This window comes from Syngnathoides biaculeatus, chromosome 18, assembly GCF_019802595.1.
Source record: "Syngnathoides biaculeatus isolate LvHL_M chromosome 18, ASM1980259v1, whole genome shotgun sequence".
Lineage (NCBI taxonomy): Eukaryota > Metazoa > Chordata > Actinopteri > Syngnathiformes > Syngnathidae > Syngnathoides > Syngnathoides biaculeatus.
Window position 1 is genome coordinate 10,087,750 of NC_084657.1, and position 19,253 is coordinate 10,107,002.

At 41.8% G+C, this 19,253-nt stretch overlaps 2 protein-coding genes across 10 annotated transcripts in view; both read left to right on the forward strand.

The window, feature by feature from the left end:
* The first annotated feature begins 1,721 nt into the window (after positions 1-1,721).
* Positions 1,722-7,113, forward strand: LOC133492215 (T-box transcription factor TBX2b-like). Of its 3 annotated transcripts, none has more exons than XM_061804290.1 (7): positions 1,722-2,319; positions 2,886-3,153; positions 3,239-3,385; positions 3,512-3,588; positions 3,662-3,807; positions 4,776-4,944; positions 5,078-5,237. In XM_061804290.1, exons 1-7 carry the CDS (start codon positions 2,000-2,002, stop codon positions 5,091-5,093), a joined length of 1,143 nt encoding a protein of 380 aa, XP_061660274.1. In that variant the 5' UTR covers positions 1,722-1,999; the 3' UTR covers positions 5,094-5,237. The 3 variants fall into 3 exon arrangements, with proteins under 3 accessions (XP_061660274.1, XP_061660273.1, XP_061660272.1); XM_061804288.1 differs by adding an exon at positions 6,074-7,113 and having other exon boundaries at positions 1,724-2,319; positions 4,776-5,245; XM_061804289.1 differs by lacking the exons at positions 4,776-4,944; positions 5,078-5,237 and adding an exon at positions 6,074-6,435.
* A 1,685-nt stretch (positions 7,114-8,798) lies between these two features.
* The window catches only part of acaca (acetyl-CoA carboxylase alpha), a 30,750-nt gene continuing 20,295 nt past the window's right edge, over positions 8,799-19,253 (forward strand). For 4 of the 7 annotated variants that reach the window (XM_061802933.1, XM_061802937.1, XM_061802934.1 and 1 more), the window contains exons 1-20: positions 8,800-9,361; positions 10,859-11,120; positions 12,781-12,913; positions 13,072-13,210; positions 13,481-13,590; positions 13,707-13,788; positions 13,879-13,977; positions 14,234-14,340; positions 14,405-14,515; positions 14,598-14,807; positions 15,218-15,388; positions 16,097-16,258; positions 16,353-16,516; positions 16,610-16,760; positions 17,041-17,144; positions 17,601-17,828; positions 17,920-18,070; positions 18,167-18,301; positions 18,571-18,717; positions 18,808-18,996. In XM_061802933.1, the coding sequence (XP_061658917.1) occupies positions 10,888-11,120; positions 12,781-12,913; positions 13,072-13,210; positions 13,481-13,590; positions 13,707-13,788; positions 13,879-13,977; positions 14,234-14,340; positions 14,405-14,515; positions 14,598-14,807; positions 15,218-15,388; positions 16,097-16,258; positions 16,353-16,516; positions 16,610-16,760; positions 17,041-17,144; positions 17,601-17,828; positions 17,920-18,070; positions 18,167-18,301; positions 18,571-18,717; positions 18,808-18,996 (2,826 nt within the window). In that variant the 5' untranslated portion in view covers positions 8,800-9,361; positions 10,859-10,887. Of the gene's footprint in view, positions 9,362-10,858; positions 11,121-12,780; positions 12,914-13,071; positions 13,211-13,480; positions 13,591-13,706; positions 13,789-13,878; positions 13,978-14,233; positions 14,341-14,404; positions 14,516-14,597; positions 14,808-15,217; positions 15,389-16,096; positions 16,259-16,352; positions 16,517-16,609; positions 16,761-17,040; positions 17,145-17,600; positions 17,829-17,919; positions 18,071-18,166; positions 18,302-18,570; positions 18,718-18,807; positions 18,997-19,253 lie in introns of all 7 variants that reach the window. The other 3 variants (XM_061802932.1, XM_061802935.1, XM_061802939.1) reach the window with 2 other exon arrangements.

Genomic DNA, 19,253 nt, shown 5'->3' on the forward strand with positions numbered 1-19,253 from the left:
CCTAGACTTTTGGTTTAGTGGATATTTCCATGCAACACTCCACATTGATGTAACGGCACACATGCACTTACTGTACAGTGCACGTTTGTGCAAGTCTTGTGCAACTTTTTAATGACAACACCAAAACAAAATGTATGAGCCTTTATTTAATCATGGGAGGTTTCACTAAATGGTTGGTATATCGCCACCCAATCCACCATATCATTAAAACATTTCTGCAAATTCATGATAAGAATCTCTCGGAATAACCGACACTGAACGCCTGTGACATTCGATCCCTCAGGCAGCGCTGCATTAAAGTCCATCATGAGTCTCGACGGGATGTGCAGACACTTTGGAGACACATTGTCAGCAAACAGAACAGAGCAGAAATGGTGTTGAGATAGTCTTACAGACTGCTGTGACCTGAAAGGTGGATATTTTTTAAATTCTTTATGATAATCTAGGGAAATGATCATCTCGACTTTTCTGCAAAGGTGGTTATGGAGAAGCACTTACTGCCATCCAGCAAGGCATGAAAAACCTGGTTACGCATGTGTTTTTTTTTTTCTACTATTGAATATGCAGCGATTTGTATTTATTCCGGATTTTGTGACGAATCAAATGATTTGAAAACAGAGAATGCAAGCATAAAACAGTTTTGAGAAAAGAAATAAAACCTTTGTGTTTTACCCACAACAGTTGCAGTAGCACTGCTGTCAGTGTCAACCATGGAGAATACTAGAAGAGATGAACTTGATAGGGAACGCAGGTTTTCACGCTTTTCATCGCAATACTCAGATATGAGTATTAAAGTGGTCACAATGGTAAACTATTACATTTTAATTGTTAAAGTAAAATTGTTGAAATAATTCCCTTTTCAGAAAATAACCCTCAAAATGGGGTTTTAAGGACTTTAGTTCAGGGATTATGATAATTTTCTTAAATTGGCAAATTCTTTTTAGTTGTTGATAAATGTATTTTATACTTGACAGCTTTCATTCCTGCACATGAGAAGAAAGCATGTTACATAGGGGCAAAACTGCACTACTGCATGCTACCACTCCCATTTATGACTTCATAAACGTTAAATACAGTCATTTGGGCCGTGCGTAGTACAAGTCGATGTCCACTAGTGCACAGTTTTGCATCAGTACAACTAGTATGCCCCAGTCACTTTCCTAGTGTGTAATAATAATCCATCCATCCATTTTCTGAGCCGCTTATCCTCACTAGGGTCGCGGGAGCGCTGCAGCCAATCCCACTTGTCGTCGGGCAGGAAGCAGGGTACACCTGGTTACCTGCTAATAATAGTAGTAATAATAATAATAATAATAATTGTAATACAGAAGTAAAGGTAGTAGTGAGGAAAACCCATCATAGGAATACAATCGTTCTACTAGTGTGTCCTCGTCATTCTACAACTTGCTGCATTGTTTTACCAGTGAGAACAAAGAGTAATAGTCCATGCATGAACAATTCAGAACACCAGGAGGAAATCGCAAGAAAAAAGCTCCAGAAATGTCTTTCCATAACCACCCGTGCGTGCGTGCGTGCGTGCGTGTGTGTGTGTGTGTGTGTGTGTGTGTGTGTGTGTGTGGTGTGTGTGTGTGTGTGTGTGTGTGTGTGTGTGTGGATAAGCATTTTGGAGAAAAAAAAAAAAGAGTGACACAATCATCGTGAATAATACATTCCCCAAGCAAGTCTCCAAAGTCTTGAAGTGCCTGCAGTCCAGGCAGCTAAACTCCGCCCATACAAGCACACAACTTCAGTTTCTGGAGCTATTTCAGTGTTTAGTCAACTGTGCTGTCCTCGCTGGAGCTTCTCTGGAGTTTATTAACAATCGCCTTCCTGGATTTTACGAACTCGTGGATGTTTTTTCCCCCCATCTCTCTCTCTGTGTCTCTTTCTCTCCAAACAACCCCACTTTTGGGGCGTATGCGGCAACGTGCGTCCTGGGCAGGCGGCCCGAACCACGATTGCCCCGTTTGATGGAGGCAAACCTTAATGCACGCTGGCCATGGCTTATTATCCTTTCCAAGTTCAGCGATCGGCTGCTTTGCCCCTTCCAGCCTTTCTGTCGGCCGCACAACCCTGCCCCCCCGCTGAGGTCGAGCCCGAGCGTCAGGTGGGCTCCGAGGAGGGGCTGCACGCAGCACTCACCCGCCAGCAGCAGCAGCAGCACCAGCACCAGCAGCAGGCAGCCCACTTACGCTCCCTGAAAAACCTTCAGTCTCCGGACCTCTTGTGCGACGAGCCTAAAGTCACGCTGGAATCGCAGGATTTATGGAACGAGTTCCACAAAATGGGCACGGAAATGGTTATTACCAAATCTGGAAGGTGAGAGGTGCAAAGTGGTCAAGAGGAGATTAATCCGATGTAATTCATGAGAAGCGGGAAATCTGATATGAATGGCAATTTAATGATTTGACCTATTCAATTGCATCAAAACGCGAGCTCTGTGGAAATATTTGGCTTCCCTCATTTTCATGCCAGCCTAAAAATATTCATGCCGCAGTTTAAACTCGCCGCAAACTCCAGTCACTATACTCAACATTGTTGTCAACCAAAACGGATTATTATTATTTGTTTGTTCTGCAGGCTAAATCATAATGTTGGAGCTGATCAAATAACCGATCGATAACTTTCAAAACATCATCCGTCAAAAAAAGTTCTGTTTAATGGGAATAAAAGAGGAGAAACAAAAAGTGCCAAACCAAGTAAGAAGACTGTGACAAATACGTGACACAAGCGCAGACAGGGTGACAGAGATGACAATAAAATCTCACGCCAAATTTAAATTATGGAATTAAAAAAATCTTCTTAAATGTAATTTAACAATATTTACTGAAGTTTTGTAATTACTTTTTCCATTAAAAAAAATGTTTACTCATCATCTCTTACAGGAGGATGTTCCCACCCTTCAAAGTGAAGGTTGATGGCCTCGATAAAACGTCCAAATACATCCTGCTAATGGACATTGTTGCAGTTGATGACTTCCGTTACAAGTTCCACAACTCCCACTGGATAGTAGCCGGAAAAGCCGACCCAGAGATGCCAAAGCGCATGTACATTCATCCCGACAGTCCGTCCAAGGGAGAACAGTGGATGAGCAAGCCGGTTGCCTTCCACAAACTCAAACTCACCAACAATATATCGGATAAACATGGATTTGTAAGTAGACGCTTGTAATGTTCACATAAAGAACCAATGACTGGAATCAGGTTTAAAATGGCTTTCTTTGTCTTGACATTCCTAGACAATTCTAAATTCCATGCATAAATACCAGCCCAGGTTTCACATTGTGAGAGCCAACGACATCATGAAACTTCCATACAGCACATTTTTGACCTACGTTTTCCCGGAGACGGAGTTTGTTGCCGTCACCGCGTATCAAAATGAGAAGGTACGACACGCAAGTCGTCACATTGTTCTGAGCAGTTCAAAGATTGCGGACTTCATGCAACCTGTATTTTGTGTGTGTTCTGATATTCCAAATGAATAACTAGCAATTTGTCATATGTTCTGCAAGATTACACAGCTAAAAATTGACAACAACCCATTTGCCAAAGGATTCAGGGACACGGGAAATGGAAGACGGGAAAAAAGGTAGGCCGACTTGTATCGGTGCAAAAGCCTCGGTTGTCCTCACGGAGACCTCATCTCAGTTTGCGATCCGCAGGAACAATCCTTTAAATATCTCTGCGCCGGATGAGAACAAAGCAGACTGCGCTGATTCGGATGATTCATGGGAACAGCCCAGAACCGGTGACCCGTTTCGCTCTCCTGGGGAATCATGGCCTGTGACATCCACGCCAAACTGTGAAGGTGACACAATGACAGTTTTGTTTCTGAGCAGGGTTGTTGTGTGAATTTTTGCACGACACACTAATGTGTTATGAACACAAAGTCGCTCAGCCACTGATTAATTTATAAATAGTATGCAAGACATGAATAAGTCACTGAATTTGCATCCTTCAGTTGCGGATTATTGTTACCATGCATGTTGCCCTAAATAGGTCCGTTGTAGGTCAGTGCATGGATATTTTTTCAAATGGCAGCAGCAGTACCAGATTGTTCTTAAATCCTGTTACGAGGACCAAACTCATATTTGACAGACTAAAGATGCCCACAGAATTTCCTGATAGCATGTGAAGAACAGTTTCCCATAGTTTGCCATGTTTTTGTTCATTTCGACCACGTGAAACTGAATCCACAGCACCTATTCTCATTTTTGCCTTTGTTGCTTCAAGACAATTCATTTCACAGAATAGACTGAATCACTCCATCAGTCTTGCGATAATACAATGTCCATCCCGTCTCTGAACTTTTAATTACCTTCACTGTAGAATTTGGTAAGACAAAGACAACAAAAAAAGATTTCTTAATTTGTTTAGAATGTTTCAAATTCATGGTAATATTCTTTCCTTCACTGGATATGTGTCATTTTCACACGTGGGCTAGGAGGCGATAGCTGAAGGCATCGCGTGCAACGCGAGTCTGGCCCGGTGTCAACAAGTGTGTTTGCAGTAACATGAATGATTTAGTTTTTGGGGCCAGTAAGATGAAGAGCACAACACAAGGAGAAAATTGTTCAAACGCAGACCTCAACAACAAATGGGATTCAATTTGAAGGGCCCAAGCTGTAAATCTGGCGCCTTGAATTTAATCGCACACTTGTCTCGTTCTTTTCTCCAAAACATTTCACTGACTGTACGCACTCTGACCGAGCCGCAATTAAATCAACACAGGCTGAAATGTGCTGCAACTATTTTACTCGCGATCACTCCCAACAGATGAGAACAACACTGGAAGCGATTCAGATATGGATCGACAAGGTGAGGATGCCGGGGAAACCTGCGGCTCTCGGGTTGCATCTTCATCTCGGCGGATGGCGAAGAGGGACAAGAAGGAGCCAGCGACGTCACGTGAGAAGTTCTTCATGGAGAACGAATCCTCCCAAAGGTGCAAGAGTCAAACAAAAGATGGCACACCCCCTATGTTAGTGGAAACACAGAGCTCATCGTCGCTTCAGACTGCGGCTCTCTCAAACAGCCAGCAGTGTCTTGAGCTTGGACCACCTTTGCTGTTTCACCAGGGACAGTTGTCAGTGAAGACAGGTGCTATTCACTCCACATCTATGGGACATCTGTTTTCCTCTTGCTTGGGATTAAATGAGTCAGAACACGCAGGTGTATCTTCTCAAAACATCACCTCACCATCTCCGTTCATGTTTCACCTGTCACAGCATGTGTTGGTGCCACAGGTACGTTGACGATGGTACCCTCTTGCTACCATTCAAGTATGGATTGAATATTGACATAACGCCACGTTTGTTCAAAAGCAGATCACACAAATAGTTGAAAGGGATAAGAATCTACTCAGATATTTCAGAAATTCCCAAGGTGTAGATGAATGCTAGAAATCCATCTTTATCAGATTCAAGGTGTGTTGGAAACATTCGGGTACTGGTGTGAAAAAAGATTTTCAAAACTGAACTACAAACTACACGTTTCCCCCTTCAATTTGGGCTATACGATAAAGCAGCACACAAAAGAGATCCCGTGGCGTTTGCTTCGTTCAAAGCGTGACAAGAGGCGAGAGTTGTGCCACTGCTTCACCATGACAACACTTGCTCACGGTGCCCTGTTGCTGGCCAAGAAGAGCACTGAAGAGACCTCCCGACTTACCTGACATGGGTCCATGTGATGTCCTCCCCACCCCCCTTCGCAAGCTCAAAGAGGTCATCAAGGAGCCCCCCATTTTGTAGATAGGGAAGACATCAAGATGGGCGTAAAGATCCTGGAAGAATTCTTCCAGGATTGCCCGGCGCCTGGGAACGTGTCTTTGACTCTAGGAGCATTACTTTGAACGGGAAAACATGCAGTTTGGATTTGAAGCACGCACTTTGTTTATATTTGACTACACCAGTCCTGGGACTTTTCTCACGCATCTTGAACTCGAATTATTATTTATAGCGCTGTGAGCAATGAATGTTTAAAGTTAAAAAGAGATACTTTGGCTGAACAATCTTTTTTTTTTTGAATGATAAGACTTTCAAATGGTAATTTGTAACTTTTATTTCAATAAACAGGGGCTGTCACTACCACCCTTTGGAGGGTTGCTCACATACCCATGGAGCTACTTGACATCACCTGCTGCAATGACTGCGGCTCTCCCAACTGGTTCGACGACATCAGCGTTCCTGAGAAATCGCACTTTTCACAGCTCCCTGCCGTGGTTGCGGATGAGCCCCTATCAGATCCCAGCTGCTGCCATATCGGGCCAAAAGCCGCCGACAGCGACTTCTAACTCGACTAAATTTGAGCAGTACAAGCTGTACAGCCAAGAGCCCAGTCCGATGTCTGATAATCACAACAATAACAAGGCCAGAAGCGAGCAGACTGTTTCACTTAAAAATGGTCACGTTTCCTCTGATGGACTCCAAAGCTTACAAAATGTTATGTTTGATAAATCACTTTCTTTATAACTTCTAAACACCTCTGAATGTTTCAAGTCATGAAAACCTGTTGAGATCTGCATTGCATATTTCATTGAAAATCCAGGTCAACAAATCATTCCAAATTAAACATCACAATATAATCACAAGCACTAGTTTATCATAAAAACGTTCTACAAGATCATTGCGTGTCTCCCGTGGGAATGTTTGTTAAAATATCACAGTGAGAAATAACCTGATTGATATTTAATGGCACATTTCTCATGAAGAATGTTTTGTTTCGCTGAGGTCAAGGCTGTTTATAGCACTCCACAAATATTTTCACATGATTTGATTATTTTCTAGCAATCACTGATGGGGAATATGGGGACTATTTGTAGTACAGTGATATTGCTATTCCTAATTTTAATGACACGGTTGAAACCTACCTATTCATGTAAATATTGATTTTTGCCTTTTGCTTTTGTTTTGAAATTCCACATTGTAATATGATTTTGTAAGGAACGTTTCAAACGTTTTCTGTTAGTCACCGTTATTAAAACTGCCAAAGTTGTGAGGACATTTTTTCACCTGTTTCACCTGTACACGTTTGCATTTTTTTTTTTTAATGTAGCTCAGCAGCGCTATGCACTCATAGGCAAACTCAGGATTCTCGTGTTTTCACCAATAAAATAAAAACACTCACATACAGTATCATGTTGTTGTCTACAAAAGCACTGCTGCCTTCTGGCAAATTACGTAATGAAGGCACCACTACATATGCAGTAACGTTCATTTGACATACACAATTATTGCCTGTTTGAAAATATAGAAGTAGAAATGGCGATATGTGCACTTCGTTAATAATTTATAGTATCTGTTATGAAAGTGCACACGTTTTGTTGTGCCTCTTGTTCAAGTTGGGACAGAATATTCATGGAGGCATCACACACAATTGGAGTCCTTGGCGCCAAGAGGTCAGGTAGTCCCCCAAGAGGAAAATTGAACTGGAAACACTCCCTTGCATGTACTGTTGTGTGAATTTTCTTCTTGACTGAGCAGGGCTACAAACTGAGAGAACATGTCCACTGGCTCGGAAGACGTGGCAAGCAGGTCAACAGCCAAGTTTGATCGTCAGCACAAAACTTTTACAGTTCTGGGGAGATTTGGTGGGTTTTAAGGTGTAAGGGGATTGGAGAGGCCTACAGTTAACGTACACCTGGTGTTCCAGGACTCTAGGATCAAAACAAAAGACTCGGGGCTGAAATTGGTGATGGCTTTTCCAACTGTGCACTCACCGTAAAAACCTGACAGAGGGATGGAATGAAATCATGTCTTTCATCTGTCCTCTGTTTGGACAAAACCACTTTGTGCAAACACCAGCCATAAAATTAGATATAATTCTGCCTTTATATAAAACAATAGAACAGCCCACTACTGATTTTACTTGACTTTGATATATATATATATATATATATATATATATATATATATAATATATATATATATATATATAAAATGTACGCTTAGCCTGACTTTTGTGCAGTCAGCATTTATTTAGTTCCCACTTATGTGACGGGGTAAAAACGAGGGTGAATGGTTGTCTGTGTTTCCTGCTGACTGCCGATCAGTCCAGGCTAGGGTGTAGTTTGCCTTTTGCCAAAAGTCAGCAAGGATACAGTCTGCAGATGTGCATTACGCTGAGGAGGATTTCAAATATTTTGCTGACTTAATTCAGATATATGAGAATTATAATATCAGAAGTATGCTTTAGCTGGGATAGCCTCCAGCACTCCAGAAACCCTTGTGAGGATAAGCGGCCTAGGAAAAATGAACTCTACTAAAAACCCAATCTGAATGTTGTTGTTGTTCTGAACTTTAAAGCCATCTAGTGGATTACAAAAGTACTGACGCTGTGCAGACCTGTAAAACACGAGGTTACGTGTCAGGCAATAAATGCGTTTTATTTTTCTCAATAACAATGTTTTAATATAAAATTTAATAATCACCATAAACTCTGGTTCTTGTTACTAAATGATAAAATATTATCTGGGCTCTTATTAACTCCGTTTTACGACTTTAAGAATTTTACATTTCCTTGACAAAATAATTTTGTGAGAGTCCGATTCCCATTGTACCCAGGCTGTTATAAAATATAGTGTTTCTACTTTAACTCAGTGAAACGTTTTGTTTTGTTTTGTTTTGTTTTGTTTTGTTTTTGTAGCGTTTTTATGGCTTTGTTCCGGCACGTGCTGCCACCACTTCCGGGAGAGCCTCTCTGAAGTCTTCCTATCCCCGCCCATAGGAACACTTCTCATATTTCATTGGTTCTCGGAATGAACACTTTCTAGAGCTAGAAAATATAGATCTGGCTACAGCGTCATTGCACGAATTGCAAGCGGAATACAGTAAACTCATCTCTTTTTTAAATTAGAATGAAAAAGATTTTGATGGATCTTCTTGAGGAAATAATTGAGTTGTATTGTTGTCTTTACCATGTTCTCAGGTTACAGGTGTTGTCCTGTTTTGGGTAAATATTTTAACGTGGTATTTTTTTTTAGTTTGTATAGCATATATAATTATTGGAAACCCCATTATGACAAAATATACTGTACAGTAGTGCCAAAGAAATGATCTTACTATTGTTTTCATACCCGCACGCGGAATTCTAGCAGCCATGTTGGATGTGGAGCGATTGCTTTTTCTATCACACGCGTTTCTATGTCGGAAGTTGGGGTTAGAGGGGAATGCACAGAAGTAACCTGGTTGTGTCTCGTCGTCACATCACCCCATACTCTGCTGTTCAAAGCCACTGAACGGGCAACTGTGACCTCATCATGACGTGATTTTCACTACGGACATAGACTTGTCTTCCAGACTACAGTCATGAATTGAGCTCTTCAACTGAACTGTTCAGAATTGCGTGCCGATTCATCTCCTCCGGTGAGTGGACGTTAAAGAGTTTTTAAAATGTTGTCGGACCTGCCATGACCGTCATTCATCATCTCCCGAATGCGTCTAGAAAATACCTTTCGCAGTACACCGGCTGTTAAAATGAGCTTTTGTCGGCTAGCTAGCAAGTTTATAGCCCAAATGTGCTTTTGTGTCTTGCAAAAGAATGCAAAGATGAGCTACTATACCAGAGATGACAGTTTGGACAAAAGCTACCTGACAGGTTGTCCTTTTTTTTTTTTTTTTTTTTTTTTTAAACTTCGTTTGGTTTTGCTAATTCCGTGCATATTTGAATGGTCTTCGGAATCTCGGGGATGTTTCCCTCGGTTTGATAACAAGTCTGTGTGGTTAGCAGTGCTCTGCTCGTTTTTCTGGTCCTTCCAGCAGCCTGGTTGCAGGGAAGGGAAAGGAAGTTCTGACTTCAGTTGGAGACCACCGATGGCCACAAGTTCCCACAAAATTACATGTGGAGTCCACGTGTATGAATAGCGTATAAAATATGTTTAGCAATTTATATAGTAAAGTAGGGTTTCTTTGGGAACCGTTGCAACTGTCGTTTGCAGGTGGAAAGCATCAGTACCCGTGTGCATCAATGCTTTTACTACAACGTTATTTGCTATTTTATAAGCAATGTTGTTTCCTGAGACTATTTAAAAAATATATATATGTTTCAGTGGGCTATAATCAACGTTATTCATTCTTTTTCTCCCAAGGGGTGTGAAAAAATATCAAAAAATGCAAGAGTCACTTTGGCATTCTTCCTGTTACATTTTGGTTTATTACATGCTAAAACCAATCCGTCAGTGTAGGTAGATATGCAAAACAAATACGTTCTTTCTTCTTCATGACATGTTCATTTGTTTAAAATACAGCCTGGTGATAAAGTCAAGAGGATTTCTCTGGATTTCTGGGCCTCCGACTTGAATGATCCTCATCAGAATTTAGCAGAAGCAGAATAACATTTCCACATGCAGAACTGATACGAGAGTCAACTCTACTAAGATAATCTTGATAGCCAAGCAAACGGGTGTCAAACGATTGTGATTCGCGCAACTTGCTGCTGTGTCTGATATGTTATAGAAATTTTGCAACTAGTTTTAGCGTTATGTGATTGTGGAAACAAGGATGTAAGTGATGAAAACAAATTCATTTCTGCTCTTCTCTTGCCTTGCCACTCTTTGTAGTAAATTAAGAGTATAATACAAATGACGCAGGCTGTCAATTCTGAATTTTAACATACGCAATGGACTGTTGAAAGCGTAGACGGTGAAGAAAAATAACCCCTCGTCTACATGGATTGAAGTAAAGTTGGACGCCAGTCAGACGATCCATGTCTGGGTTATGGTGTTGCAACAACTATTGCGTTATCATTGTACTGTCTTTTTTTTTTTTGACCAGACAAACAGCATGTCATGCCAGCCAACTGTATGCCGATGTTCAGACTCCTGACTGTCATTGATAACTTGTGCTGCCCTCTTCCATGTCCAGTAGTTGCAGCCTGTGCGTGTCACCCAGCAATGGCACAGCCGGAAGACGCTGCCAAAAAGCCCCCAGTTATAGCGGCAGCACACCCCCACTTCATTGTGGGATCGGTGTCTGAGGATAATTCTGAAGATGAAGTTCAAGGGAAGCCGGATGTGCAGATGGAGGAGAAGGAGGGACGCTCTTTGTCACCATCATCTGGGAGCTCTGATAGCACAAATGACATGAGCTTTGAGCACCTTGATGGTTCCATGCACAACAATCTGAGGTTAGAAACCACAACTTTCTTTCGGCTTGTCCCTTTCTGATACTGGTTATAAATAATCCACTTTATTTTGTTTTGAATACTGGTCAGATTTTTTTGAAACTTTTCTATTTCTCAATTTGATTTATTTGTAACAACATTCAAGAAAATGTTTTTTTTTTCCAAGCAAGAACATTAATCATGATCATTTAAATCCGAGAGCCCTGTTGATATTGTTTATCAGATTTCATTCTGGTTGGATTCTCCTATTATATAGTATAGAAACTGTTTTGGTCTTTATGGTATAATTGCTAAAACAGTTAAACTAGTGCTGGCATAGAAATACATATTCTATTTCAATTTTTGAAGGTGTCATTAAAATCAATTACGGTTTGAGGACGTGTTGCCATTATTATTCCTCAGTTTCCTGTAATTGCTTCACTCTGCACTAAGCAGCCTGGAATAATTTGGGCTCTATTTACAGTACCAGTGTGAGAATTAAAATCCAGCCTCCAGCTTCCAACATAAGATCTTTAGTGAGGGCTCACTCGGGAGTTTCACGCCTGTGGTCTGCTCGATTTGGAGTATGTGTGAAAAATGTGGTTTCACTGGCTACTCGCTGCTGAAAAGAGTCTCTCTGTATTCCCTTAGTTGGAAAGTTGGGGTAGACTTCTTGAATCTTGGTTGAGAAAACATCTATGAATGTTCCATCTGCTTTGTTAATGGTGCTACTCATTTTGATAAGCAAACGGCTCTTTATGTTCTGATAGTTATTTTAGCACCTGTGGTTGAATTCCCTTTAGTGCCTTGGTCTTTAGAGTTAGATTTCACATCTCGGTAGAATGACCAGTTTTGTTTCGTGGAGGCACTATTAGGGAAATGCAACTGCAATAAAAAGTGGAAATAGTGGTGTTGCCTTCTCCCACATCTTGATTTTCACTCTCAGTACAACATCTTTTGCTCCTCAGTTGGCCTTAAATAACAGTTAATACAGCAGGAGTGTTTTGTTCTTCTGCTGGTAACTTTGAGTGTTGCAATCATGCAAAAAAGATCAGACCACAAAATCCAGCCAGCCAAACGGGCTCAGGCGCTGGAACACCCTCCAGTTCAGTGTAACGTCCCTCCCCCTGTACAAACCCCTTTTTGGGTGGAGCTTGAGGCAAAGAACTGGTTTATTTTGAAGAGTTTTATAAATATGGTGTCGCTGATCAGTGTTGTCCATAAAATGAAGCTCCCTCTTGTTAAGAAGATCCTATTTTTCACCCATTTTGTTTTCACCATCTGTTGATTGTACAACAGTAGTACCCCCCCAAAAAAATATATATATAAAAACTTTCCAAGAATGTGGAATGTGTCACTGAAGTGTGGCTGCTGTTGAAACTGTTGAACGAAGTAACTATCACAAGTATGTGGTAGTGATTACGTGACGCGATGGCTGTTGAGGATCGTGCACAATGTGGATTGTTGATCAAGCAAACACCAACTTTTACTTTAGTCTGCTGGATCCAAATGCCAGTGGTTCAAATCCTGTGTCCACAAACGTGGCTGTGGACGTACTTGAAAACAGCAGTGCACACCTGGTGAAGACCAATTGGAGAACATTGGCATTGAGCATTTTTTTTCTGTTCCATGCGTAGTTAATTTATATATTACCATTAACGTATGTTTTTACTTCTCTAAACAGGCCAAGCATGTCTGGGCTGCACTTGATAAAGCAAAATCGCGATCGCCGGCGTATCGATCTGCAGAGGGACTTCACTGTGGCATCTCCTGCTGAGTTTGTCACACGGTTTGGTGGCAACAAGGTCATTGAGAAGGTAATTGTCGTGGTTATATGTTGCAAAAAAACAATAACGCCATCTTATGATGCTTGTCTTACTCGTTCGAAACACTTGAAATTTGTACCCTTTGTCATGTAAGATGATTGACTACTTCTTTGACACCAACCTAGAACAGTACTGTTTTGCTTCTCCAGGTGCTTATCGCTAACAATGGGATCGCCGCAGTCAAGTGCATGCGTTCTATTCGCCGCTGGGCTTACGAGATGTTTCGAAACGAACGGGCAATCCGATTTGTGGTGATGGTGACTCCGGAGGACCTGAAAGCCAATGCTGGTGAGGATTGCCCAAACCATCCCTAAACTTAAAATACATTTTATTCAAGAGAAAGTTACTTTGATATCAGATAGCACAGCAAAACATGCGTGACAAATTCAATTAACATCTAAGTTTTATCTGAGAAATTAATCCAAACGAGGCTTGAGGGCTGTAATGCTATCGTAACTTGACAACATATTTTAAGAATCCCTAGAAATCATGCAAAGATGGTCTCCAGAGGTTGTGGTAAAGCTATTTGACTTTAATATTTGTTTTCTCTGCCCTCAGAGTACATAAAAATGGCTGATCATTATGTGCCTGTGCCTGGAGGGACTAATAATAACAATTATGCCAACGTGGAGCTGATTCTGGACATTGCCAAACGAATACCTGTGCAGGTAACACCATCCATTTAATAAAACTATTAGCACTGCAATGGATAAAGTTGCTTCTTGATCAATGCTGCCTTCCTGGCTGTTTGGTGTGAAGTTTCTAATTGCTTATATTTTTACAGGCTGTTTGGGCTGGATGGGGCCATGCCTCAGAGAACCCCAAACTGCCAGAGCTGCTCCATAAGAATGGCATTGCTTTCATGGGTAAGATATGTTTGTTTGTGTGTGTGTCATAACGCAGATTTTATTTCTCTGCTGTATTTTCTTTTGTTCTACTGCCTACTTCTTCCTCAGGTCCTCCTAGCCAGGCAATGTGGGCATTAGGAGATAAGATTGCTTCATCTATTGTGGCTCAAACAGCTGGCATCCCCACCTTACCATGGAGTGGAAGTGGTATGCTTTGCTCTGAATCCCATTCATATTTACAAAAACATGATTTCTGCTAGAATCTGTTCTTTGAAAATCATTTTTGTGTATTATTCGCGCATCTCCTCAGATGCATACATAATGGGGAACACTGAGGCATACACATTCAGTTTTTCACAACATGCACGCTGATATCACAGCATTTGCTAAAAGAGCTTAGTATTAATATATGTAATATGGCTTGACATATAGGCCCAATATACTTCTTGTTTGTTTCTCCCAGGCCTGACAGTCAAATGGTCCGAAGTCAATCAAAAGAAACACATTATCAATGTTCCTCATGACCTTTATGAGCTGGGCTGCATCCAGGATGTAGACGATGGCCTGAAGGTAAGCGTGATGTCAAATTAAACATTTAGGGCCTCCGATGAACTTTTTTTTAATCTACCGACAGGCTTCTGAGAAGATCGGCTATCCTGTTATGGTGAAGGCCTCAGAAGGAGGGGGAGGTAAAGGCATCCGTAAAGTCAATTGCGCTGAAGATTTCCCAAACCTTTTCAGACAAGTACGTTCAAATTAAGGAGAATGTTTAGGTTTCAATTCATGATTGAATTAGCGTAGTAAATATTTTTTACTGCATGCGGCAGGTCCAGGCAGAGGTTCCAGGTTCCCCTGTGTTCATCATGCAGCTGGCCAAACATGCCCGCCACTTGGAGGTCCAAATCTTGGCAGATCAGTACGGCAATGCCATTTCCTTGTTTGGCAGAGACTGTTCAGTGCAGCGGCGACATCAGAAAATTATAGAGGAGGCGCCAGCTACCATTGCCACATCTGACGTTTTTGAGGATATGGAAAGGGTACAAACCTTTATTAAACAAGACCACCTAATAGGGGACAGACCTCCCCTAAACCCAACAATAATGCTGGATTGCTGTCTTGTGGTATACCTTTCATGATTTGCAGTTGATAATATTCCACTCATGTAAGTGCTGATAATGCCATGTTAGACCTTCAGAATCTTGTGAATCTTCTTTGGCCTGTCTTTATCAAAAGACAAACCAGTCAGTTGTGTAAAACAACAAAAAAACCTGTGGTTTACCTGAAATACATATCCTTCCTTGTACTTGTTGGAAGTAATTTTACAAACATGAAGAATTAATGAAACACTGGGATAAGCTCATGCTCAGTCCACAAGACTGTAAGCAATATAAATAAAGTATAAAAATGGATAGATGCTTGATGCATGTTAAATGTTTACTCTATCCAGTGTGCTGTGAAGCTGGCAAAGATGGTGGGCTATGTGAGTGCAGGCACGGTGGAATACCTCTACAGCCAAGACGGCAGCTTCTACTTCCTGGAGCTCAACCCTCGTCTCCAGGTTGAACACCCCTGCACGGAGATGGTGGCTGATGTCAACTTGCCCGCAGCCCAGCTGCAAGTGAGTTCCCTGGGGAAAAAAAAAAGAAAAAGACAAGCTGTACACCAACAACAATCTGTTGGGCATTGCTGACCGTCAGATAGCAGACAGTATTTATGCTTGAGTGCATCCAATACTCTAAGTTAGATATGGCCTCCATCTCCATGGCAACTAACTGCCCAAGAGAGACCTCATTGTTGCCGAGGGAGTGGTTGAAGCTGCAATTGGTCACATGGTGTGCACTCGTTGTGTTCAGGATTGTGCGTGTATTTAGGTCAGTGGCAGTCAAGCTGAAGGGCATTGTAGGGAAAGCCGTCACTTTTGAGCTGATCGGCCATCTTTGTCAGGATTGACTCATTTTTAGTGAGAAAGTAGCGTAGTTGACTCATGTCTGCAGGGGAGATAAACGTCATATTTCCCCCCCCAAATCTTCCTGCCTTACTTTATTGTGTTCATGATTGAGATATTAGGTGACATTTCAAACGGCAGTCACTCCAAAAACGCAACATGAATTCGCCCAACGTTCCAGGGGTGCACTTCAGCTACACAATCATCAGTACCTGTATAAGATTTGATTTGCTTTCCTTTTTTTTCTTTTTTTGCAAGACTATTTAAAACGTATGAGCAGTATGTACTGTATATTGTCAAGCAATGCAATGTCAGAGAGAGAGGGGAAAAAAAACCTGGAGTCAACTGCCTTCATTGGGTGTATTCTATACCTCACTGTAGATTGCAATGGGCATCCCCCTTTACCGAATCAAAGACGTCAGGATGCTTTATGGGATGCAGCCATGGGGTGACTCCCCCATCGACTTTGCAGTTCTATCCACAGCCGCCTCCCCACGTGGACATGTCATTGCAGCTCGCATCACCAGTGAAAATCCAGACGAGGTATGTTTCTTGCTCATTGAATTGTGTCTTTGCCAAAGTTTCTTGCCATAGTTTCTGGATGTTCTTACAAGATTTTCATCACTTACGATTGCAGGGTTTCAAGCCGAGCTCTGGAACAGTGCAAGAGCTGAACTTTCGCAGCAATAAAAATGTGTGGGGCTACTTTAGTGTTGCAGCTGCTGGCGGACTGCATGAGTTTGCCGACTCCCAATTTGGACACTGTTTTTCTTGGGGAGAGAACCGCGAAGAAGCCATCTCGTGGGTGTATTTTTTGTTGTTACTCCATTAAGAAACTAAAATGTGGAGTACTTGCAGTGCAGTATTTTCATAGGGGAATTTGTGATTTTCTAGGAACATGGTGGTAGCTTTGAAGGAATTGTCTATCAGAGGAGACTTTCGGACTACAGTGGAATACCTCATCAAGCTGCTGGAAACAGAAAGCTTTCAGCACAACAGCATAGACACGGGCTGGCTGGATAGGCTCATCTCTGAGAAGATGCAGGTATGCACAGATGATCTTTCCTCAACCACTGAGTGCTTCTCCCCAAATGATTGAGGGAGACAGCATTAGGTATACAGTTCACATGCTCAGGCCACAAAATTGTTGAAAGTCGAGTGAGGTAAATTGTTGATATGGCGGAATTGTGTCTCATTGACTTGTGGAGTTGTGCTTAATGAGGTGTGTTCTTAGGTTGTAAAGACTATCGACATAAATGAGCCACAATACAGCGCGTGATGTTTTTCTTGTACTGTGCTGTTCTAAAAGTGTCTGTTTCATTCAGGCTGAGCGTCCCGACACGATGCTGGGTCTCGTGAGTGGAGCTCTTCATGTCGCAGATGTTAATTTAAGGAACAGTGTGTCCATTTTCCTGCATTCTCTGGAGAGGTAAGTGTGTGGCCATCATATTTGTCCATTTCACATGAAACACTGGACCTTCAGGACTCAACCACAATCCACAAATTACATGTTGATGTTGCTTGTTTGATTTGTTTGGAGACACTGAAGGAGTTTTCCCCATTAGGAAATGATAGAAATGGATAGAATTAAACAGTTCCATGGGTCAGTAGTTCTGGCACTGTACAGCTTTTAAATAACAGATGAGTAGCTAGTTAGATATTGCATTAAAATAATATGCAAAAAGGATTTCTAAATGTAACTGATAATCCCTAACTATGGATTTCTGTTTTGCAATTTTTTTGTCGGGCAGATTTCGGATTCTCATTTTACCTCTTTACTTCATTTTCTTTTTAATTTTAGGTTCAATTCTTAGTTCAAGTCCAAAGTGTTGACTTTGATTACAAAAAAAGACACTGCTCATAGATTCTGTGTATTGTGATCCAGAGGGCAGGTGCTGCCAGCGCACACACTTCTCAACACGGTGGATGTAGAGCTGATCTATGAAGGCATTAAGTACGTCCTGACTGTGACTCGCCAGTCACCCAACTCTTATGTGCTCATCATGAACAACTCCACAGTCGAAGTCGATGTCCATCGGCTCAGTGACGGAGGTTTGTTGCTATCCTATGACGGCAGCAGCTACACTACCTACATGAAGGAAGAGGTAGACAGGTGAGATAAATATATCCATTGGCACTTTAGCTGCACCACTGCAAGATATGCTGCATGTACTTATAATGTCAACTGATGATATCCTCAAAAGGTATCGCATCACCATAGGGAACAAGACCTGTGTTTTCGAAAAGGAGAACGACCCGTCGCTGCTGCGATCGCCCTCAGCGGGAAAAATCATCCAGTACACAGTGGAAGATGGCGGTCATGTGTTTTCTGGCCAGTGTTATGCTGAAATAGAGGTACGCTTTTTTTTTTTTTTTTTTTTTTTTTTTTCGCCTACAGAATGTACACATTGTCTGCATTTGTCAAGTGGACTGTATTGATGTCAACTGCAGGTAATGAAGATGGTGATGACTCTCACCGCTGCTGAGTCTGGTTGTATTCACTATGTGAAGAGGGCTGGAGCATCACTAGAGCCCGGTTGCGTCATTGCCAAACTTCAACTGGATGACCCTACGCGAGTACAGCAGGTCAGGGAGATGGCTATCTTGAGAAGATCAGCCTTCATCTCAGGATTGTTAGCACTTTAACCTATATATTATTGCCTAGCCCAATGTAATTTTACCATTTCATGTTTTTTTTTAACTTTGTTTTGTTTGCCCGCCAGGATCTGTTGCCTCCTTTTAATTTAAGATCAGACTATTGTTACTTCATCAGCATTTCTCTAAAATGTCAACAAGATGCAGAACAAGTAAAAAATTTCCTGCGTGTTTGCCAATGATTTTTGTTTGTTTTCCAGGCTGAGCTGCATACAGGTACCTTGCCCTCTACCCAGGCTGTTGCTTTACGCGGGGAGAAACTACACAGAGTTTTCCACAACACACTGGATCACCTTGTTCACGTCATGAATGGCTACTGTCTCCCTGAGCCTTTCTTTGGCGCCAAGGTGAAATCTCGTACAACACCTGGAAAAAATAAACAAAGAGCAACACAGAATGTAGGATGTTCCTTGAATACACAACTTTTGTATTACTAGTTGAAAGAATGGGTGGAAAGGCTAATGAAAACCATGCGTGACCCTTCGCTGCCACTTCTGGAGCTTCAAGATATTATGACTAGCGTCTCGGGTCGCATCCCCCCTGCTGTGGAGAAAGCCATCAAGAAGGAAATGGCTCAGTATGCTAGCAACATCACCTCGGTGCTCTGCCAGTTCCCCAGTCAGCAGGTGTTCCACTCTACACACACGTACACAATTGCAAAACCACACCCTTCCCTGTTTAAAGGATGGGCATAATAAAAACATTTGTTTTATCATTGACCGTTTTGTCAATCATGTACATGGATCTAATATCTACATCAATACGAAAAATGTTTTGCTTCTGAGGCGATGAGCCAGGCTGTCTCATTTAACATCAATGTGTGACCGCACGAACGTGGAAAAGTAGTCAAAAATCCCCCACACACACTCCTAAACCTTGTTGA